Source organism: Phascolarctos cinereus, unplaced genomic scaffold (assembly GCF_003287225.1).
Source record: "Phascolarctos cinereus isolate Bilbo 61053 unplaced genomic scaffold, phaCin_HiC Scaffold_4;HRSCAF=312, whole genome shotgun sequence".
Taxonomy (NCBI): Eukaryota; Metazoa; Chordata; class Mammalia; order Diprotodontia; family Phascolarctidae; genus Phascolarctos; species Phascolarctos cinereus.
The window spans coordinates 667,655,871-667,679,775 of record NW_027555847.1 but is presented as its reverse complement, the minus strand read 5'-3'; the positions used below and the strand labels follow the sequence as shown (position 1 = coordinate 667,679,775).

At 46.2% G+C, this 23,905-nt stretch overlaps 1 protein-coding gene across 7 annotated transcripts in view; it reads right to left on the bottom strand.

Annotated features, from left to right (window-relative positions):
- The window catches only part of UNC13A (unc-13 homolog A), a 91,242-nt gene that overhangs the window by 27,103 nt on the left and 40,234 nt on the right, over positions 1 to 23,905 (bottom strand). For all 7 annotated transcript variants that reach the window (XM_078154023.1, XM_020969408.2, XM_078154024.1 and 4 more), the window contains 17 exons: positions 21,901 to 21,972; positions 19,425 to 19,644; positions 18,297 to 18,524; positions 17,321 to 17,462; positions 16,979 to 17,148; positions 16,377 to 16,492; positions 15,991 to 16,154; positions 14,402 to 14,552; positions 13,740 to 13,808; positions 13,053 to 13,142; positions 12,524 to 12,658; positions 9,173 to 9,306; positions 7,514 to 7,599; positions 6,716 to 6,842; positions 6,411 to 6,507; positions 5,671 to 5,814; positions 2,197 to 2,280 (listed from right to left, as the gene is read on the bottom strand). In XM_078154023.1, the coding sequence (XP_078010149.1) occupies positions 2,197 to 2,280; positions 5,671 to 5,814; positions 6,411 to 6,507; positions 6,716 to 6,842; positions 7,514 to 7,599; positions 9,173 to 9,306; positions 12,524 to 12,658; positions 13,053 to 13,142; positions 13,740 to 13,808; positions 14,402 to 14,552; positions 15,991 to 16,154; positions 16,377 to 16,492; positions 16,979 to 17,148; positions 17,321 to 17,462; positions 18,297 to 18,524; positions 19,425 to 19,644; positions 21,901 to 21,972 (2,229 nt within the window). The remainder of the gene's footprint in view (positions 1 to 2,196; positions 2,281 to 5,670; positions 5,815 to 6,410; positions 6,508 to 6,715; positions 6,843 to 7,513; positions 7,600 to 9,172; positions 9,307 to 12,523; positions 12,659 to 13,052; positions 13,143 to 13,739; positions 13,809 to 14,401; positions 14,553 to 15,990; positions 16,155 to 16,376; positions 16,493 to 16,978; positions 17,149 to 17,320; positions 17,463 to 18,296; positions 18,525 to 19,424; positions 19,645 to 21,900; positions 21,973 to 23,905) is intronic.

Genomic DNA, 23,905 nt, shown 5'->3' with positions numbered 1-23,905 from the left:
TGTGGGGTGAGGCAGGAGATACCAGAGGGTCAGAATCCATACCCTGGGGCTCTTCTTGCAAGCACAGGTCATGAGAGACCCCTGATCAGCACCCCTGCCCCCACCTTCCACCCCAGGCAACAGGGAAGGGGCTGCGGTAACTTCAGAGTCCTTAGGCAGAGATGGGAATCAAAGACCTAGACAGAGGATGATGATATGCCCAGCATCACACTGGGATTTAGCAGCATGTCTGGAAACTAAAGGTGGACTTTGGGGTCTCTAGGATTCCTCAAAAGTTGAGTCAGAGATAAGAAGATAGAGTAACAGTCATACTCCCTTCTGGTAAGGAAGTGTAAGTTATGGCCCTAGTGTATGGGAGGGACTGAGGACAGTGGCCAAGTGAGCCGGGTCCTGAGGGAAAGGAATAGAGCAAGGACTTTGGGGGCAAAGTAAGGGAAAGGGAGGGAGGGAGGTGATGGAGACTGTAGGCAGATGAGGCAACTGGGTGTAGGAGAAAGGGAAGTCACCCACAGGCACATCTGGTCACATCAGTTATATGTTCTGTACACACCCATCTACCCTTAGACATAAAAATGCACCTGCAGACAGACAGACAGACAGACACACATACACAAATACTACATCCAAGGGGTTGAATTGAATGTCTGGTATGATTGAAGTAAATGTGGACAAGAAGTGATATGGGTCTAAATATTGCCTCTTTAGAAAAGCTCTTCCTCTCTTCCCCTCTCCACCAGTTTTAAGATACTGCTCCTTCAAGAGGAGTGGGTCAAGGTAAGATAGCATTCTGAGCTGGTTTCATCACACTTTTCTTCAAAGAAATAGAATACATCTTTGCTCGAAAGTTAATTCCAAATCTCTGAATGCTTGTCCAGTAAAGGCGGAGTACATACCCTCTGAGAGGCTGAAGTGCACTCTTCGGTACCCCATTCTCTGCATACAGCCTGCTAGTAACAGTTCTGGGGTATGGCCAAAGAAGAACATGCTCACATGTTGTATATGCACATGCATGTATATTGTGCATACATGTATGTGTATATGTACATATGTATCTATCTCTATATAGATATCTATATCATCTAGATCTGTCTACCTTAATCTATATTTATCTGTCTATGGAGCAGGTCTGAGGTAAGAGGCAGGAAGGCCATACATAAAGATTGTGAAAGATTGGAGAAAGGATGCACTTGGGAACCACATTGCAGCTGGACTGGTCAATGCAACATAGCTTATAGAGGGGCCAGCCTTGGAGTCAGGAAGACCTGGGTTTAAATCCTGCCTGGTAACACATACTAGGTCTGTGGCCCTAGGCAAGTCATTTGACCTCTTTATTTTTTTTAGGCAATTGGGGTTAAGTGACTTGCCCAGGGTCACACAGCTAGTAAGTGTCAAGTGTTTGGTCTGAGGCTGGATTTGAAGTCAGGTCCTCTTGACTTCAGGGCCAGTGCTCTATCCACTGTGCCACCAAGCTGCCCCTACTTGACCTCTTAAGACACAAGGCAATTCTAAGAAATACGTTACCAAGACACAGCTAACTTTCATTGGAAGAGGGAGTTCCTCTCTAGGGAGTTCCCTATACCAAGGAAATCACAGTTCTAGCCTCTATACCTATCTAAATGGTAGTCTAATGGATGGTCTAAATTTTTAATATTAGTTAGGTTGTAGTCTTAAAACACTCTGTATAGATAGACCCCCATAGACACACACCCTCAGACTCAGCTCTTCTTCCTTCTGATACTTCTCTGCCATCTGCTTCTCCTCCTCCCTCCCTCCCCCTCCCCCTCCTTTTCCCCTCTCTCCCTCTCTGTCTCTCTCCCTGTCTGTCTCTCTCTCTGCCTCTTACACAGACTCATAGAAATTAAAGTTGGAAGGCATCTTAGAGATCATTTAATCCAATTCCCCTATAATATGAGAAAACTAAGACCCAAAGGCGAAAAATGCCCTGCCCAGGGTCATAAGGTATTGTCCTAACAGAGCAAAGGCTTAAGCCTAGGTCTTTTAACTTCAAATCTGGTGGTGTTTCCAATGCTGTTTCATATATCTTCAAATACCCACGGTCATTACCACATGTGAACACACACACACACACACACACACACAATGTGTTCAGGTTTGTGTGACCCAAATAGGGGGTGATGTAGTAGGAGTGGGCAAGGAGGGCCCCAGGAGCCGGAGGGGGAGGGGAGCACACGTTACCACTTTTTCCTTCTCCTTAGAGCAGTAGGTGGTGAAGTCCTTGGAGATGATCTCAGCATACTGCAACAGGACGTTGCTGATTGTCTGCGGGGGAAGCATAGAGACAAGACAGCACACAAAGGATGAGGACCACGTGGCTCTGCCAGTGGTCGTGGGACAGGGCCATGAACCAACTCCTCACAATGATAAACAACAATAAGACTAGTGGTTGGCAGCTAGCATCTCTGTTTGGCTTCCGGGTTTGCAAAGCGCTTTTCAGACATCGCAGTTGATCCTCATAGCAACACTGCAAGGTAGGTGCTTTTATTATCCCCATTTTACAGATGAAGAAACTGAGGAAGAGAACAGTTAAGTGATGTGCCTCATTCACACAGCCAAAGATCTTGAGCCTGGAAGACTCGGGTTCAGCACTCTGTCCACCGCACCGCCTAGTTGCCCAAGCAGCCATAGTTTATCAGGAGCTGAGCTCATTATAGCTCATGATGTCTAATAAAACTGAAGAGAGAATTAAATCCCTGTTCCCTAAAGAACCCACATCCATGAGGATACTAATCATGAAGATTTCCATTATTGGACGCAGGATAAAGAGATGTACCCTGTTGGTTTGTGATTTGCTGCTGAGGGATGTGGCAGCTGCTATGTGTTGACCTGATATCACCAACTGGGAATTCTTCTGTTTTCCTGGGGACAGGAATCCAGGACAAGACAACTCAACAATCACTATTACCTTCTTGTGACTTATGGGCTGACAGATGATACCACCATAAAGAAACTAAGAATCATCTTTAGGGTTATGAACAGCTGGGCAGGAAGCTAAAGATCTTAGGTGCCTAGGTGGTGTTTTCCTTCCTGCTGTCTAGTAAAGGTAGAGGCTTCAGAAGAGAAAATAGGATTTGGGAAATGAGCAGTGGGCTGAGAAGATGATGTCAGAGAATAGGATTTGGGTCTCTGCATTGTGACTTCAGCTATAGGAATGATGATCTCTTGGGCAGGGATGGAATGCACATCTGTAATCATGGAACCTCAGAGTTGGGAAAGACCTCAGAGACAACTCAGTCTGATCTATACTTGAACAGGAGTCCACTCTATAGATAGCACCCCTGATTACCGGTCATCCAGCCCAGCGTCCCAAAGGGAAATCATAACAGAGCTGGATTTGGAGTAGATGAGACCAGGACAAAAAGAAGGCAGAACTACCCAACCTTCAGCACGATAGAAGCAAAAATGGCTAACAGGAAATGAGGAGCTTGAAAGAAAGTCCCTTGATGTTCACAATGAAATCACATCACCAGGCCTGGACAGACCACGTTCCAGGGTACTGAGATATATCTGTGAGGGTTTGGTGGTCTGGCAGTGAATGAGGTGTGTCTCAGGAAGAGAGACAGGCGAACACTGTGTGGATTTTCAAAAGGGAGAAAAACTATAGCTTTTCAGACTACAGGCTGGTGAACCTGATGTCAATCCATGGCAAAAGTCTCCAGTAGATTAATAAAGAATCAGTCTGTGAGCACTTACAAAGGGAAGTAGCAATCACAACATTCCAGCATGGATTTAGCAAGAATAAATCTTTCCAGTCTAACATAATTTCCTTTTTTTTGCAGGGTTACTAGATTGGTAGGTCAAGAAAATGCTTTAGTCACAACATAACCGGATTTCATTCAACAAGGAATTCATGAAATCTGTCTCATAGTATCCTTGTAGACAAAATGGAGACATATTGACCAGATTGTAATAGCTGATTTCACAGCTGTTTGAATGACTAGACTCAGAGAGGCAATTAATAGTTCAATATCAATCTTGTGGGAGTTTACTGTTGGAGAGAACAGAGTTCTATCTCCATCTCTATTTTGTTTATTTTTTTTCAAAGACTTGGATGAAGGTACGTATAGAATTCTCATTTACAGATGACACAAGCTGGTAGGATTAGCGAACATGTTGCATATTAAGAATCAGGATCCCAAAAGATCTGGAAAGGTTAGAATGTTGAGTCAAATCTAATAAGATGAAATTAAACAAGGGTAAATGTAAAGTCTCTCTCTTATGTTAAAAAAAAATCAGTGGCACAAGTATAGGATGGAGAAACATGGACAATTGATGTGAAAAAGACTCCAAACTCAGTAAGAGTTAACAGCATGATATGGAAGCCTCCAAAAGCTAATGCCTTCTTTGGTTGTGTTAACAGAAGTATTCTGTCCTGGACAAGTCCTGGACAAGGCAGATGAGAGTCCTTCTGTTTTCTGCTCAGGTCAGTCCATATATGTCCTCATTTCTGAGCAGCATATCATAGGAAAGACATTGACAAATTGGAGAGCATTTAGAGGAGGGTGACCAGGGTGGCAAGGGCATTGGAAATTTTGTCATAGAAGATTCAATTGAAGGAACTGGGGGTGTTTAGTCTGGAGAAGAAAAGTCTGGGGGGAGGGAGGGGCATAATAGTTCTTTTCAGTGATTGAAGGCCTCTCAAATCGAAGAGAGATCAAACTTATTCCACTTGGTCCTAGCAATGGCCGAATAGGAGCAATGGGAGAAAGTTGAAGATTTAGGCTTGATATGTGGAAAGATTTTATAACAATTAGAACCACCCAGAAATGGAAAGATCTGCCTTGAGAAGTAGTGTCACTGGAAGTTTTCAATTGCAGGCTCAGTTATCATTCCCCAAGTATGTAGTGAGGGGATCCCTGCTTAACCTCGCTAATCCCTGAAGTTCCCTTATGATTCCATGATAAAAAGCCATTTAGTTGGATGGTCAATCCATTGAGGGCTCTGAAAACCCAGGGAAGAAGATTCAGGAAACACATTTAAACTAAAGTTCAATGGTTCTCAAAATACTTCCAGAAAGATTCAAGCTAGGTAATGATAATCTTTACATTTACACAGCATTATAAGGTTTTTCCGACATAGTTCCCAAATGTCATTTCATTTTAGGATTGTAAGATTTAGAGCTGGAAGATTCCCAAAAAATCACTTAGTTTCATCCCTTTGTTTTACTGATGAGGAAAATTATTTTCAGAGGGGGAAGTTACTTGCCCGTGGTCACACTGACCATGGATGACCTTGGCTCAGATAGGAAACGGGGTAGATGGTTATATTTAGTTGATACCTTCATTGCCAAACGATCTGGCCTGAAACACATGGCTGCCTTGTCCACTCCAGTCAGGTCCTTCTAGTCACTATTTCCCTCCCCTCCCACTCCTATCCTTCATAGTCAAGCAAATTCCTGCTTCCACACTTTTGCTCAGGACATGCCCTCCTCCTGGAATGCCTATTTCTTTTCCTTCTCTATCAATCCAGTTTCCTGTTGTCCAGAAAACTCATCATATAGGGATTTCTCTTGGTGTAAGTTCTTCCCACCTGAAAGATCTCACCTAGATATATTTTCTAATGTCTATAAAAATGTGAGTGCAGGCTGAATCCTTTCCTAGTGGCTCTGACTCCTAGTGGCTAATTTACCCCCACCCCATCTGACCCCAGTACCTTGGCAAATCGGCGCATGTAATGGCCTACAATCTGGGGGTCAGGACATTCAAGTTTCTTGATGATCTCGAAGCTCTGGTTGAGCTGGGAGAAGACATCCACCACGGAGCAGGAGAATAGGGCGTGCTCAGAAGTCTGCTGGAACTGTAGAGGGCCAAGGAATGAAGAAGAAGGTTGTATCAGTGGGCATAGAAGCTACCTGGCACAAGTGAACACTGAGGAAGTGTATACAGGAAGTGGGGTGAATGTAGGACCTTCACTTTCCACATTGTGAGACTGCTCGCCACTCTACCCCAGTCTTAAGCCTTAAGGGAATGCAGGCTTGTGTCCTTTAGACCATGGTTGGGCTCCTGGAGCCTAAGAAGATGTTTGAAGCCCTATTCTAGGTCTGCGGAGTGACAGAATAGGGGCCTCCAGAGGAACCTGGACTTGGAGAAGAGCTTCCTTGGAATATCCTAGAATAGTGAGTCTTTGATGCTCACTCAAGGAAACTGGAAGTCTGGGGTCTGACTTCGTCCTGGGTGGGGATATCATCTTTCCACCAAACTCATCTGAGATAAATGTCTGAGTTAAGACTAATCAGCTCCAGGGCTAGTCCAAGACTGGGGTGGGAGAAAAGGGCTGGGTTAGATACTCTGATGGGTTCATAAACACCAGGCTAGGCTTTGGGGTGGGTCAGGGAAGCTTGGGGAGCCACACCTTCCTTCTCACTCCCCACCTGCCGGGGCTCTCTGCCTCACCCCATCCTTCTTGTCACGCTCCAAAGCTCCATGGAGGAAGTCCCGGGACACCTCCTCGTTCTCATCCAGCCACTGGATAACAAAGGGCTCAAACCACCTGCAATGGGAGATGTCTGCCTAGTTACTCTCAGTCCCCACCTCCCATAATCTCCCAATGCATCCATGCCAGGACAATGACCCCCTCCCCACCATAGCTTCCTCTGCAGCACCTATCCCAGGTCAGGGAATGGTAGGTAATCCACTGTCTTCCTCTCTCCCTTTCTCCCACACAGCCCAGCTTAGGAGAGGGGAGCAACATGACTTACGCAGGGTACTCAGGCACACGGTCCTTGAAGGAGGGCAGCTCGGTCACGTACTCATTGTACAACCATTTGACTTTGAAGTGCAAGTTCATGTAGTCGGCACTTTTGCACAATCGGTGTTTGTCATGCTCTGGGAAGAGGAGCAAGGTACAGAGATAGGAAGCAGGACGGCTCAGAGAAAAGGCCTGTCCTGTCTTCTTCCCCCAGCCCATGGCTGAGCCTCAACCCCAGGCAAGACTGGATCTGGAGTCAGAGGATCTGTGTTGAATCCTCACTTCGACCCAAGACTCAACTCTGCCACTTACTAGCTGTGTGACTTTGGGCAAGACTCTTTCCTTCTCTGGGCCTCAATGTCTTCATCAGTAAAATGAGGATAATAAGGGCACCTGCCTCATAGGGTTACTGAGAGGATCAAATAAGATAACATGTAAAGTGGAATGAGACAATGTATGGAAAGTGTTTTCCCAACCTAAAGCCCTATATAAATGCTAGCTTTCATTGTTGTTATTCTTGTAACACCAAAGCCCTATATAAATATTAGCTGTTGTTATTGTTACTCTCTGTAATTCTAGGGGACTGGACCAGGAGATCTCTAAGATTCCTCTCTAAGTACTCTACTTTCTTAGAAGCCGGGAATTCTCCAGGCCTCAGAAGCGGGGACTGGAAGGAAGCAGGTCTCGCTTACAGCTCACAGGTCTTGTACAAAGGAAGCACTCTGTTGTCCCCTGGCAGTCCAGGCAAAGGGTTGGGGGGCAAACAAGCCACCCAGGGGGACAGAGGCTCTGGGGACAGGTTCCTCACCCTCCATGGCATACTTCATGTCCTGAGCAAACAAGTTCCACATCACCTCCGCACTGATCTTGCCCACGTTCAGTTCTTGGGGAAACCTTTTGCCAAAGAGTGTGGAAGGAAGGAGGAAGGGAGGGGAAGGAGACAGGAGGAAAAGGCTGAGATGAGGGAGCTGGCCACCAGGGGGCTCCCTCTGCTGCCCCTGGCTTTCTCCCTCTTTCCTCTTTTCTCCATCCTCTCTCCATAGACAGAACACACTTGGACTTTCTCTCTCTCTCTCTCTCTCTCTCTCTCTCTCTCTCTCTCTCTCTCTCTCTTTCTCTCTCTCTCTCTCTGGGTCTCTGTCTCTCTCTGAGTCTCTGTCTGTCTCATTGGGGTCACCTCAGAAAGAGGATCGGATTTGGAGCCAGGGGATGTAGATGCCAATTCTGTCTCTACTATTTACTATCTGTGAGATGTTGGGCAAGTTGTTTGAGGTTCCTGGCTGAGTTCCTTCATATGTAAAATGAGGGCGTCTGAGGGCGGATTTGAACTAAGATTGCTTCCACCTCTACGTCTATGGTCCTGTGGTTTATGGTTCTTCCACAGTACTCTGACCTCCTTCAGGCTGTAATGATCACCTCTGAGCCCAGAGCCACTCACACCCAATAGGCAGAATAAGAACACAGCTGAGAGCCCCCCCCCTTCCTAGGATTGAAGGTCGCCCCTGTTCTTTAGCACTATTCTTTCTGACTCTGAATTCCTAGACTTAGGACCCTGTTGTTTCTCAGAGTCTAGCATCTTTACCCCCTCTTTCCTGTCTTAGCTGCCTCCCCTTTCCTGGGCCCCCAGCCTATACCTGGCAACAATCTCTCCTCTGGGAAAGTGAGTGTATGCTCATTTCCTTTTGATTTGCTGATTTCCCAATATTGGTCAGCCTGATCCCATTTTTACTCACACTAAATGCTCATTTTCACCATAAATTTCAGTTTCCTCCACTCAAAGTCCTGAGGATAGGGTGGATCTCATACACAGAGCTACACTCATGCATATAACTAAACAGCTTCCCACATGCACAATTCCACACATACCCAGCACTTAGCATAGTACTTGGTACATAAAAGGCATTTAATAAATGTTGATTTGATAATACATATAGCTACCTAAATGTATACAGTTGCACCTTGCACAGACACGCACGCGCGTGCGCGCGCGCACACACACACACACACACATAATACTCATACACACAATTCCCTACAAATAAGCACCCATATATGATTATTCACATATGCAAAGTTATGCATATGAGTCATTACCCACATAGACACAAGCACACATATATACTATGTATAAATTTATATATACACACAATACATGTATATGTATATATCTGGAAAAGGAAATGGCAAATCACTCTAGCATCTTTGCCAAGAAAGCCCCAAATGGGGTCACAAGAGTCAGACATGACTAAAAAACACAACTGAACATACACACACATACATGCATATATGTATGTATACACACGCAATTCAGTTAGCCGCATTTTCTGTCTCTTCTTTCTTCCTCTCTCCCTTTCCCCCTTCTGCCTCTCCCTTTCTAAATACCCTTTGCCATACACATTCACCCAATGACACACATTTGCAAAGTTTGCCCACACCCACATTCATCTTTTCCCCTTCCTCCACTCACTGGTTGAGGCAGGGTGTATAGGAGTTTTTGTCTTCCTCAATGATAGACACGATGAGTGTGATGAGCTTGGACCAAAAGTCTAGGTTCTTGATGCTGGGTCCCTGCTCCTCTGGAGGCACCTCACCCTTCTTAGCCTGAAAAGGTCAATGTTGATGTCTATCATGAGGACAATTCATCTGGATCTGCTTATTTTGTAGGCTGACGGGGAAGGTGAGGAAGATGCTTCATTATTTTGAGAAAGTAGGGAATTCAGATGTGATGTTTGGGTGGTTCCAGAGGTCATATTCCAACTAATTCTTTGCTCCTGAACCCCATTCCCTGCAACTACAGAGTCCATTCCTCCATATAATATAGAGAATCCCTTCATCTTTTTTTTTTTGTGAGGCAATTGGGGTTAAGTGACTTGCCCAGAGTCACACAACTAGTGAGTGTTATGTGTCTGAGGCCAGATTTGAACTTAGGTCCTCCTGACTTCAGGGCCAGTGCTCTATCCACTGTGCTGCCTAGCTGCCCCTCCTTCATCTTTCTTAAGGCTTCTTGAAGAGGAATTGGAACAGGAAGGGATGTGATATCCATATCACCCCTGTATATCTGTGGGACACTATTGTCTTAGGTCCTCTTCTTTCCTCTCTCTATCCCTTCTCTCTTGGTGATCTCACCACTTTTAATGGGGTCAGTTATAATTTCTATGCAGATAACTTCCATATCTGTACATCTGCTCTGAGTCTCTTTCCTGACCTCCAGTGCTATCTCACCAACTGCCTAGATGCCCCACAGACATCTCCAACTCAACCCCTCCAAAACCGAACTCATTATCTTTCACCCTCGACTCACCCTGCCTCCAAACATTTCCATTTCTGTTGAGGGCACTACCCTTTTGCAGTTACTCAGGTTTGTAACCTTAGCATTATCCTTGATCTTTGCTATAGAAGGAAAATCTAGCTTCTCCCCACTCAGATAACCACCACTCTTGTTCAGGCCCTCATCACCTCTTGCCTGGATTATTAAAACAGTCTCCTAAATGGAGTCCAGGCTTGTAATCTCTCCTGTCTCCAAGCCATCCTCCACATAATTATCAAGATAATCTTCCTAAAGTACAATCCTATGTCACTTCCCTGCTCTAAAATCTTTACTGGCTCCCTATTACCACAAAATAAAAATCCCAACTCCTTGGGATGCTATTTAAAGGCCTTCACATTTTGGTTCCCAGCTACCTTTCCAGGTTTAGTGGCCATTACCTCTTCACAAACTATTTTCCAACCAAACTGGCCTATTTGATGTTTCTTAAGCTTAGCATTCCATCTCCTGCCTACTCACTTTTGCAAGGCTGGAAAGCACTTTTTCCTCACCTCTACTTCTGGTTGAGGTTCACTCAAGGCTCCGCTCAAGTGATACTTCCTAAGGGAAGCCTTTCCGTACCGCCCCTCCCCGCCCCGATTTCTGCTGCTCTCTCTTACTCAATTTTTCATGTATAAGCTTATCTGCTTACATATCATAAGAGAAATAGAATGGAAACTCCTGAAGAGTGGGGATAATCTTTCAACTTGTCTTTGTGTCACCAGTTTAGCACAGGTGCTTAATAGATGCTTGCTAGATTTGGATTGGGCCTGAACTCGTCCCAACTCAACTGAAAGCAACTCAGCTAAATTCACTCAACTGAATTGAAATCAATGGAATTTAATTGAATCATACTGAAATGAACTCCCTAAAGTTAATCCATTTTTTCTCCAGACTTATTTACCAAGTGCACTACCATTTTCCAGTCACCTAGGGTTATAATTTCAGTCATCTCCACTCTTTCCTTTCCTTCACTCTCCATACCCAATCAGATTTGTTTTTTCTACCTCCACAGCACCTGTCACATTCATATCCATTCTCTTCTTTCTACTTCCAAGACCACCATCCTAACTCAGGTTCTCATCATCTCCCTCATCATTGCAATTGTCTCCTAATTAATCTCCCTTCCAGGCTCAGCCTTCTCCAATCCAGTATGCTGCTACGAAAATAATCTTCCTGGATCACAGAGCTAACTGTGTCACTCTGCTTCTCAAGTACACTCAATATTTCCCTGTTGCCTCTAGGACAAAATACAGATTCTTCATCCCAGTGTTTAATTATCCACAAAATCAGACTTTCTCCTATTCCTGCCTTATTTCACATTATTTCTCTTCATATATCTTATTTTCTAGCCTGTCTCACTAGGTGTTCCTCAGATGCGGTTTTCCATCTCCTACAACTGTACATTTGTGTCAATAGACCTCCATGTCTATAAATGTACTCCATCCTCATCTCCCCCTTGTAGAATCCTTATCTTCCTTAAAAGTTTGGCTCAGGCACCCCTCATTTCATGAAGCCTTCCCCCAATTCCTCAACTGTTAATACTCTCTTCCTTTTCAAATGAGCTTATATTTATTTATATGTTCATCTGTCACACCCTCCAGCAAAATATAAGCTACTAAGGGTAGTGATAATCTTGCTTCCTATACATATCCCAAGTGCCTAGCATAGTGCCTTTTACACAGTAGGCATTTGATAAGTATTTGCTGTATTGAATTTTGTTCACTTAACTGAACTTAACTATACTCAAATAAGCCCACTTAACCCACACAACTCAACTTATGCCAGTCTGATTCAACTCAACCTAACCCAGCCTGTGTTAGCTTAATTCAGCTCAACTCAACTCAATTCAACTCAGCCAAGACCAGTTTAAACTAACCAACCCAACTTAACATGATGCAATCCAATTCAACCTGATCCAGCCCAGTTCAACATAACTCAACTCAACCCAACCCAGGCTAACTCGAATCTACCAAACCCTCCCCAATTTAAACCAATCCAACTCAGCCCAACTCCAGTCCAGTTCAACCTAACTAAACCCAACTCAACCCAACCCAATTCAACTCAGATCAATCCAGCCTAATATAAATTAACATAACCCAACTCAACCAAAATGGACTCAGCTCAGTTCAACTTTTTAACTCCAATCCAACTAAATCTAAACTAATTGAACTCAACCCAACCCAGCGCAATTAAACCCAAGTCAACTCAACCTAATCCAATATAACTGAACACAATTCAATTGAATCAAATATGGATCAATCTAACCTAACTCAGTGGAACCTAGCCTGTTCAACCCAGACAAATATGACCTCAAATGACTCAGCACACTTCAACCCAACTCAATTCAATTCAACTCAATTCATACTTATCCAGTGCAATTTAACCCAACTTAACCCAACTGCATTTGGCTTATACAATTTCTAGTCTCTGTTAAGGGTTAATCTTACAAGAACCGTGGTCTATCCTTAGCCACCCTTTCCCATGGAGCACCTCCTCATCTCACTTCCTTACCGGGTCAGTCTGGTATTCTCGACTATAGAGTTCATGGCAGTTGTTAAAGATGTACTCATAGGTGGAATTGAGGCAGGCCTTCACACAGTCTTTTACCACTTGGCTGGCACGAGGTGGGCTCTGTAGCTCCTGGACCTATGTGAGAGATACGTCTAGGTGGGCAAGGCTAGAAAATGATCTGTCCTCATCTCAGAAGCTGAAGTTGGAACAGTAGGAGGGGATACAGGTGTGAAATAAAGCCTGACTGGCCAATAGATTCTAGTTTCAAAGGGGTGATGCCAGAGGAGAGAGCCAATTGTCTAGTGGAAACCAGGTCATTGGGAAAGAAACACAGTTCTGAGGTATAGGCACATGATGATGTGGTATGGTATGTTCCGGTGGAGAGGCATGGTGCTACTCCCTAGGCAAAAAAATATAACAACAACAACAATAATAATAATAATAATAATGATAATAACCTAGTAGCCAGGAGTCCCTGGGAGATTCCAGGAGACTGCTAACCACACCCCAGGCAGGACCTCTCTGTTACCTTCATCCGGAAGAAGGTGATGCTGGTGAGCAGGTCCACAGTAGACTTGAGATCCTGAAGCCTCTCTGGGCTGCTTGCTGGGAAGTTGTTCTGAAGGGGGAGGGAACATGGATTACCAGAGATCACAGAAACCCCCCAAACCCTTCCCAACCACAGGGGTTCTCATGAGATGATTCCAAGGAGTTGAGGATTGTAGGAGTCTGGGAGGAGAATAAGGGATGGCAAAGGGGAACTTTTCTGAGTCTGGGGAAGGGGATATGAAGATATGGGACCTCCACAGCATAGGGAAGTCCAGGGAAGGGCCCTACCAAGAACTAAAGAGAGGCCTGGGGTGGAGGCAGGGAAAAGGGTATGCAACTATATATATAGGTTTTCCACATGGAAATCCACAGCTTCCATCCACATTAAGATATATGCCTGTATGTGTGTGTACAAGTTGACTTATGTACCATGGCATGTGCAAGTACAGATGTTGTAGTATGTTTATTTTCATGTGTGCTTGTGTGTTGGTGCCATCTTCCCTGAGTATGCACTAAGGCACATATGGGCATATTGCTCCATATGCTCACACCTACATCATAGGTTATGTGTTTCCTCATGAACATGTGTACGTGTTGTGATTTGTAGTTGTACATGCATATTGTAGCATGTGCTTTACATACATGTGCACACACATGAGTCTCTTACCCGGTACATGGACAAGTCAATTCTTAGGGAGTTGTGCAGCTGGTCCAGGAGTTTCACAAAGCGCTCTTTCTGAGGAGACAATGGGCATGGGGCAGGGAAGAAGGGGAAGATTAGAGATGCCAGTGATTATCCTACCGTGGTAGCAGGTACAGCCTCACCTACCCATGGGTGGAAGGAGAGGATCAGAGATGGCTCTTTACCCTTGTGTTCCCCAGCAGGACAAGACCAACCCTGCATGAAACAGTAGCAATTGCCAGACAGGAATGGTGGTCTTGTCACCTACTGCCCCATCTTGACAGAATCCAGACCTGGTAAGACCTAGGGGCACTGAAGACAGAAATTCAAAGGCCCAGTTGAGAAGGCAGAGGACCTAGGACTTCAGGAACAAGCTCTTCCAGAGGGAGCCTGTACCATTCAACAGTTTCCTCTGGGCTGTGGGCACGGTCAGGTGTCTCTAGGCTTGACATCTCAATGCAGAGTTTTACTGGGAACTCCAGGATAGTAAGAAACTGATTTGGCATCTCTTCCCACAGTCATTAAGGAGTACAGGGAATTTGGCCAGTTCTGTTTCAGTCCTGGCAGGGAGTGTCCATCTGGTTGGATGGGGCAAAGGGCAGAGGTAAGAGGCTCCCTCTAATAGGCCCAGGAGGCTGGGTACTGACCCCAAAGTTGGAGGCAGCAAATCGGTCAGAAGCAGAGACATTGGTTGAGGCTGTGGTGTGGGCGTAGTAGGCATTAATGTTGGCTAACAGGGTGCTCATGACAGCAGGTACTCCAGGGCACATGTACTTAGAGGAGAGGCAGGCAAAGTGTCTGGGGAAGGGAGGGACAAAGCAGAGAAGTCAGCAGGGGGCTCTGTAGAGGGGCCATCTCATCCCTCCAGTCAGGGAACTGAGCTCCTGTCCTCCTTGCCTCCAGGAAGGCTTGCAATGAGGAGGATTCAGATTTGACTTCAGCCATAGCTTTATGTCATTTTAAATGTCTCCCTACAAAAGGTTTCTCTGAGGAATATATGTCCCTCATTTCCTTCTTTCCTTCCTCCCTCCTTCCCTTCTTTCCTTCCTCCCTCCTTCCCTTCTTTCCTTCCTCTCTCCCTCCCTCCCTTCCTTCCTTCCTTCCTTCCTTCCTTCCTTCCTTCCTTCCTTCCTTCCTTCCTTCCTTCCTTCCTTCCTTCCCCCCTTCCCTCCTTCCCCCCTTCCCTCCTTCCCTCCTTCCCTCCCTCCTTCCTCCTTCCTTCCTTCCCTCCCCTCCTTTCTTCCGTTTCCTGTCTCACTTTATCAGTTTGTTTTCTGTCTTTCTCTATGTATCCTTTCTGTTAATTTTATATTGTCTGTTTCTCTCTGTCATAGTCTCTATATGTTTCTCCTCCTCTCTTGAATCTGTGTCTCTGTTTCTGTCTCTGAGTATTAAGGATGCTTTTTTCAAATGCAGAATGAGACATACATTTTTTTGACATGGCCAACGGGAAAATTTGTTTTTCTGACTATGCATGTTTGTTATAAGGGTTTTAAGAAATTGTTCAGTGGGGGAGTGGGAGAGACATTTGAATGAATGCCTGTTAGAAAAATAATAAAATCAAATTTTAAAAAGAATGAAATGTGTCAAAAATATAAAAACTAATCATTTTGAAACATCTTTGAAATTATGTGGAGTTTTCCCTATGACTTGAGAAATAACTTCCACTTAACAGATTTTTTAAAAAAGTCTCTCTATCTCCCTCCTCGATTTCTGTCTTGCTCAGCTTGTCTGTCTCTCTGCCTTTCTCACTGTCTCATCTGTTCTTCCCCTCCCTTTGTCTGTCTCTCTTTGTCCATCTCTCTGTGTTCTTCTTTCTCCTTGCTCATTAAGTGACATTGTTTTGCTAAATCCCAAACTTGCTATTTCCTCCCCTCCTCCACTTCCCAGTATGTTTTCCTGATTGGTTCTCCTTCCCGTGGCCACATCCTTGTCCACTCAAGTTCTGCCCAACTGTCTTCTAACAGACTTCCTACCTTTAACCCCACTGGTGACCCACCACTTCCCCAATACCATCCTGAACTTAAGACTGATTAATGCAGACTCACATTTCTCCACTCTCATCATACCAGGTTTCCCAATTGATCCTCTCTGATGTTTGATCCTAGCAGCCTGCCTAACTCCCTTCTCCTTCCTGTTTTGAATCCATCCCACCTCCCACCTACTCCTATACCAAGCAGTTATTGCCTACCCCCACTTTCTAGAGCCCACCCTTCTACCCCATGGCTAGTCTCACGTCATGGCTTGGTAGATGGATTCAACGCCATAGCGCATGGCAAATTCGTCCACAATTTCCTGGGCAGTCTCATCATAATAGACCTTCCAGGCATCATCACCCTTTGCATCTGGGATCCGGACTGCACCACTGTTCTGCACATCTGTTACAAAGTGGAACAGGTTCTGAAGAGGAAGAGGGGAAACAGATCAGATCACTGATAAGAGGGGACAGGACTGAGACCAGGAAGGGGCACAGGGATTAAGGAGAGGGGTATAAGACTTAGAGGGTGGCGTGCGGACAGGACCACCTGCACTTCAGTCCAAGGACAGTGGCATTGGCCTGAAGCACACCTGGCAGGGCCCAGAAACCCTGGAGGGAGAATGAGGACACTGAGATGGTCTCACCTCATGGAGACATGTGTACTGGACATGGTATGGTGCCACCTTCTCCTCACCCTTGATCTCCACACTGATATGTAATCGGATGGCTCCAGACACGGCTGACTTGTCTGTCCGCTTGTCTGGGAACCAAAGAAAAAAGAGACAGAAGGTCAGAAAGTGTCCCCAAAGTGATCTGATCAGTGAAGAGAGACCTGGGAGGCTTTCATCATGAGGCAGACAACCTAGCCCTATGTATGGCTTAGGGATAGGATTATGGATTAGGAAACAGGAGAAAGAACCAGATGATTCCTGGCTTTTGATGGCATTTAAATCCTTCCAATCAGATTGAAGACCCAAGGGCAAGGATTATACACACACACACACACACACACACACACACATACACACATATACACACACACATATACACATACATATATGTGTATGTATTCTTTTCTAGTCTCCCTTCTATAATTAGGACCTATCCAAATGTTTTCTCCTCTGACTGGAGACTTCCTGAAGAAAAAGTCTTGTCTCTTCTTCAGACCAGAGATTTCCCCCAGCAAAGCATTGCACCTCTCCCCGCCAAGTCCAAACATAGCAGGAGCAGCTCTGTGGGTGCTCACCTAGGTTGTACCAGACATCCATCTCGCCGCTCAGAGTTCGGACTTCAATGATGGTCTGGCCTAGGAAGTCATCTGACTCTCGCTTGAACCTTTGTTTCACTCGAGACTTGATGTCATCATCTTCATCCCAGACACGCACCTTGATGCGGTCTGAAGAGTTATGGCACTCACTGTGGGGTAGATGGAGGGAAGGGGAAACTGTTCATGCCCCAGCCATCAGTGCCAGGGGGGATCTGAGAGAAGGAGGGAAAGGAGGGGGACTGAACCTCCTTGCCAGAAGGGATTTCAGGGCCAGGTGGGTCCTCCCTGAGCATTGGGAGACCCCCAGGTGAGGGCACTTACAAATGGAAGTTCTCTTCCCACACAGGGTTGAGATTGCCATAGATGGTTTTAGTTCGTTTCTTCGTCTTGCCGACCTGGACAGTAACATAGGGGTCACTGGAGCCGGTTTTATCCTTTGCCTGAAGGCCCTGGGCACAGACCACTGGAACACACACATGCATATACAAACACATGTGTGAGCACATGCAAATGCATGCGCCAGATCAGATTACACGTGCACACACAAATGTAAGCATACACGTACATGATTCAGGGGTGTGTATACTAGCACACTTGCATAATACATACACACGTGCATATGTATACCAGAACATGTGTTCACATGTACATATATTACATGATCAGATACAGACACAAATACACAAACCATAATCTTGCACACATATCACCTGTACATATACCCATACATGCTTGTAAGCCTCTATAGAACTGAACTAAACAAGGCAACCCTAGGGACAAGATGCCCAAAGTGCTACTGGTGGCGTGTTGGGAATGCAAGATGGCCCTAAGTAATACCGAAAGCATAAGATGGTGCTAGGGGGACGCTGAGGACACAGGGTGGCATGGACATTTCCCAGGGCATCCAAAGGAGTAAGTCAATAGCAAATTAATAATTTATTAAGTATCTACTATGTGCTAGGCATTATCCTAAGCACTGTGTAAGTTGCCTCTGGACCTTGGCTTAGACAAAAAACCACTAAGAGGCGGGTGCTAAGGACATCACTAGAGGGCCAAGGAGATGTTCCCAGGGACCCAAAAGAAAACTTTTTCTTGGGAAGTGGCTTGGAGCCTGGTGATTCCAGAGAGGGCCTGGGGTAGGTATAGCGAGGTGGAAAACCATTTGAGAAGAGATACTAGTGAAGGGTATAGATGCCACCACTGCCTACTATACACCATAAACTGGGCCTACCCTCAGGCACCCACCCCACTGCCATGCCTCTGGGGTCATACATCCCAGCACCCAGGTGGACCTCACCAGTGATACTGATCTTAGCCGACCACTTGGATGTCCCATCCAGGACACTCTGTTTCACAGCCTTCATCTGCTGTGTATGTGTTGTCTTGGAGACCGCAAAGATCTCCTGGATCAGCTCAAAGATCTCAGGCTTGTTCCGCTCCCGGATCTTCATGCGGTCCTTAAGCACCATGATGATATTCTGTGTGCGGTCCTCTGCCCCATGCTTGGAGCTCTTCTCTGCAGCTCCTGGAGTAGCAGCAAAAGAACTCTTGGACATTAGGCTGTTAAACCCTCACTGAGCATCTGTCCCTTTCACTGATCCTCCAATCCCTTTACTAAATCCCAATTCCCTCCCCAATCATCATCACTGTTTCCCCACCTTCCTCCAGACGTCCCTCCCCCTTTAACTCAGATAAAATTAAGAGCTAGAAGGGACCTCAGGGTCCATCTAGCTCTACTCTGTCATTCTGCTGATGAGAAAACTGAGGTTTGCCTAAATTCATACAGGGAGTCAGTGGCAGAGCCAAGATTTGAACCCAAACTTGAACTCCAAATCCAGTACTCTTTCTCATTGTATCACACTGCCTCTGCAGCCTCCATTTACCCAGTGATCACCCATCACTTTGCCCAATGAATTCCCATTCCCCTCAGAGCTTTTCATTCTCTTTACTGAATCCCCATTCTCCCCATCCCCTGACTGAGCCAGATCCCTCACCTTGCACATAGCTAATGGTCACTTCCACACTTACTCCATTTTCTGTTGAGCCCTGGCTATTGACATCCCTGCTTTCTCCTACACTGCCCTAGGATACCCAGGTCCCCATAGCCACTGGAATCCACCAAATGTGAGGCAGATTTGAACATGAGTCTGGTATGCCATATGCTAGGCCTGCCCATGCCAATAGCTGAGATGATTATGGATTTGGGCTCAAAGTCCCTTGTAGGACCTGGGGAGCTGGTGCTGAAATCCAGGAAGAAAGATATAAAGAGAGTCGGCACTGCTGGTGTCTGAGTTGACCTAAGTCAGCTTAGGGGAAGACAGACGATGAGAGAGGCAGAAAAATGCCTCCTCGTGCCCCAGAGGGGAGGGAAGAAAAGGCCTAGGGAGAGTGCACCCAAGATGGTCCCCATTGGGTCTGTCCTTACGCTGCAGGCAGTCAGCATTGAGTAAGTCCTGGCACTTCTCGTGACACTTGACCCCGCACTCAGTGCATCTCATGCCCTGCCGAGCAATGCCCCACAGAAGCCCCTCACACTCATAGCAGTAGGTGGGTGTGGTGGCCGTCCACACCTCGAAGTTGTGGGGGGTTGTGCAGGAAATGGGGTAGATTAAGGCTTGAAGCGTCTTCTTGTAAACATGGTTTTTCTGGAGAGAGAGGAAGACAGAGACAGAGAGAGGGGAATCTGATGGCAGGGGCCCGGACCAACAGAGCATCCCTTTCATCTACACCCCTCCTCTTATACTGGCAAACACAGAATCACAACCTGAAAACTGGAAAGGACCTTAGAAGTCATCTCCTTGTAAGGTTCACCCCTCCTTCCCTTGAAGACTCCCACTGACAGCAAGCTCATTGTCCCCCTGCTTTGGCCCATTGTCCAGTTCCTCCTAGTGCCAGAAATCTGCCTTTCTTTGACTCCTCCCCTCCTCCCACCCCTTACTTCTAATCCTGACCTCTGGGGCCAAGCAGAACATGGCTAATCCCTCTTCTTTTTCAAATAGTTGGACACCTGCTGGTTATCCTTGAAAAGAGAGCTCATGTCCCCTGCCACTCTCCCTCCCCCCCAACCAATTCTTATTCTCCAAGCTAGATATCCCTGGTTCCTTCAGCAGAGCCTCATAACCATATAGTCTCCAGGCCCTTCACCATCCTGGTCCGCTTCCGACACTTCCTTTAACTTCTAACAAGCACCTTGACCCTTCTTCCTCTGTGCCCATTTCTTATTCTCCTTTCAAGCCCAGCTGGATTCCTGCTTCCTCCAGGGAACCCTCCCCATCTATCCCAGTCCACAAGAGTCCCTCTCTAAATTCTCCAGTTCTGAGGATCTGTTTGGCTCATGGGAACTTCTGTTTGTTTCCTGTCTTTTTGCTGGTCTGAGTCTTGCTTCCTACTCAGTCTCTGGAGCTCCGAGGACAGCAGAGAACAGAGTTTGGCCCATTGGGGGTACTTAAGAGAGATGCATTGATTAAGTTTGCCAGTCTGCTCCACCCCCCATTGCTGGTGCCTTTACCTCTCAGATAATCTCCAATGTACCCTGTGTATAAGCTTATTTGTACATAGTTGTTTAAACGCTATCTCCCCCATTAAGATATAAGCTCCTAGAGGGCAGGGACTGTTTTTTGCCCTTCTTTGTGCTGGAAGTTAGTACAGTGTCTGGCACACATAGGCACTTAATAAATGCCTTTTAATTGACTGTGGCACCTCTTTCCTTCTCCTAGAAGACTCAAAAAAGGCGGACCACTTTTGAGAAACTGTGCAGTAAAAAAAAAAAAAAGCCAGGGACACCAGTCTCCGAGAGTCTACACCTGCCTGTAGCCTGCACCTTTCATGCCTACAAAGAAGACCCTGGTCCCTGGTAAGGAGCAACATTGAAAAATAGGTGCTGGTCAGGGGAGTTGTCAGGAAGGATTGTTGAATAGGATGTCCCATAGACATTAAACTCAACACTGAGCCATCAGAAACTGAGCTCATTATCCCCCTTCCCCAATCCTGTCCCTTCTTTCTAAGTTTCCCCAGTTACTCATACTTAAAACCTGTTATCCTTTACTCCTTACTCTCTCTCTCTCCCCTAGCCCACTCCTCTATCCAGTCAGATTCCAAGTCCTACCATTTCAGCCTTCTTAACGTCTCTCCTTCTTTCCTCTGACTCTGCCAATACCCTGAGGGTGCAAGCCCTCATCACCTTATACCTGGACTTTTGTAGCCTTCTGGATATTCTCCTTGACTTGAGTCTCTCCTTATTCCTGTGTATCCTCCTCTCAGCCATCAGAGATCTTCCTAAAGCATAGGTCTGACCATGTCACACCACCTTCCTCCTGTCTCTAACTCTTATTCAGTAAGCTGCAGTGGCTCCTTATTACCTCCTGGATCAAACATAATTTTTTTTGGACATTAAATCCCTTTATAACTTGGCCCCTTCCTATAATTCAGAGACATTGGCGTCTTTGCTGTTCCTTGCACAAACATTCATTTTCTGGACTCCAGGCATTTTTATTGGCTATCCCCTTGCCAGAAACTCTCTCAACTTCTATCGCAGCCCCCTAGTTTTCCTGGCTTCTGGCTAAAATCCAGACTTCAGCAGGAGGCCTTTAAGACTAGTGATTTCTCTCTCAGATTATCTTCAGTTTATTCTACATATGTCCTGTTTGTTTACATGTTGCCTCCACCATTAATGAGCTGCTCAAGAGCAGGGACTGTCTTTTGCCTTTCTCTGTTTCTGAAGAGCTTAGCACAGTGCCTGGCACATAGTAGGTGCTTATAAATGCTTGTTGACTTGGGGATTACCTTATATTTTGCTTTTTCCCATCCTCAAGGCCAGAGCATCTGTTGGCAAAAGCCCAGATCCATAGGCTCCCAATGGGGGCCCCTTCTCCTCCACCATCCCGCTACCCATGCCCACTTACTAGCTCTTCATTGTTTAAGGTGCTGGAGGCCAGTGCAGAGGTGATCCCAGCCTTCCGGGACTGGACCAGGGACTAAAAGAGGAAAGCCAAAGGTGGAAGAAATCAGCTATGGACCAGAATCCCTGATCATGATGATTGTTAGCATCACCAGCCATGGAATGAAACCACCAGCCACAGAATCAGAACCATCAGTCTTCATTTGAAATCACTGGTCACACATTGGTATCATGGACCATGGTGAAGGAGCTAACTGCCTCTTGCACCTCCCCCACTTGTCGACTGATAGCTGTGGCATGAACCCCCTAGCCATCCCACATCTGTGGGAAGGTTAGTTTCCTAGGACAATAGTGGGACACAAGCTCTTTGGGATATTAAAGTGTCCTAGGGACAGTAAGCAGGAGGTAGGAGAGGCAGGAAGGGCTATTGAGAGTGTTTGAGGGTAGGATTGTTGGGAAGGAAACTATGGTGGTCACTTACCATCGCCTGAATATCCAGGCAGCAGGAGAAAAGGAAATGAATGGTGTTAGCTTCAGAGAGCCTTTCCCCACACCCACCATTCCCTTACACACACACACACACACACACACACACACACACACACACACACACACACACACTTACACCATACCCCCTTCAGACATATTTATCTGCCCAGGTCTGTGAAAGCCCTGCTCTCAAATGTTTTCTTTGGAAATGCTATGGGAGTAAGGCCCACATTTGGCTGGCAACCTTAAGGATAAGGAAGGGCCCAGTCACCAGAATCCTACCCCTCCCTGGGCTACAGAAGCAGGTTGTGACTCCCACCTGTCACAAGCACTACAATGGTACAAGGTGGTAAGGAGTGAAGGGTATCAGGCCCAGGATGGGAAGGGTGCTCTGGGAAGCTGGTACTTATGTCAGACCCATCTGAGAAGAGAAAGGGAAGGAGTGAGGCCTTGGCAGGGTCAGATGGGAAAGTGCCTGATTCCACCCTTTTGTTCCTCCCAGCCCAGGAATAGCCCTGGCTGGTATGATGTGGTCTGGGGGTAGGGAATAGGGATCCTCTCCAGGCTTCAGTTTCCTCCTTTGTAAAATGAAGAGGAGCTCTAAGGCCCTTTCCAGGGTGGCCTTTCCATGTTCTATAGGAAGAAAGAAGGAACTCTTTAATGGGGTGGGGGCAGGGAGGAGATTGGCTATTGCTTCAAATTTTTAACGTGGAGATTGTATGCTGTTAATTTTAGGGAATAAGCAGTAGCCAGGGATGGATGGGGGATGGCAGGCCAGTCATAGGATCATAGATGGAGAGCTGGAAGAGACCTTGGAGATCAGGAAATCCAAGCCCTATATGAGGGCATGAGGAAACTGAGGCCCATAGCAGTGCACAGTAACACAGATGAGATCTGGGCCCTAATCCAGCTCTTTCCGTCACTCCATGCTACCTCTGGGCACTTATGCTGGAAAGTCCAGGAAGCAACAAGGCAGAATCTCTGGCCACATTCCTGGGAGATGTTGGGAAGGTTCAGAATAGTCAGAACAGGAAGCCTTAGCTCACCACGACTCTGCTTCCATTACACCGAGGTATACGCTGGGAGTTAGAATAGTTGCTCCTCCCCTTCCCGAAGCCAGAAATTCCCCCAAGGGTTTTCTGGGAATGTACTCAATGGGAAATATGCACCAGTTGGCCAAGTCATGGGACTGGATGCTACAGATATGGAACTGAGGAAGCATTTAGGGGAAGGAAGAGGGCAGGAAAGGAGAATCAAGAGCCAGATTGAGAGTGAATGGAGAGGGAAAGAGGGAGCTTCCTGGTAGACAGGGCCCATGCCCATCCCAAATAGTCATTTGCTCCTTGTTCCTTCCCCCTGCCCCTCATTAGACTGTGAGCTCTTTGTGAGCAGGGACTGGTCCCTTCCCCCCTTTCTTTGTGTCTCCAACACTTATCAGAGTGTCTAGAACACAGTAGGTGCTTATGAAATACTTGTCATTTGACTAGACAAAGAAAAGATATCCTTAGGTAGTTAAGTCA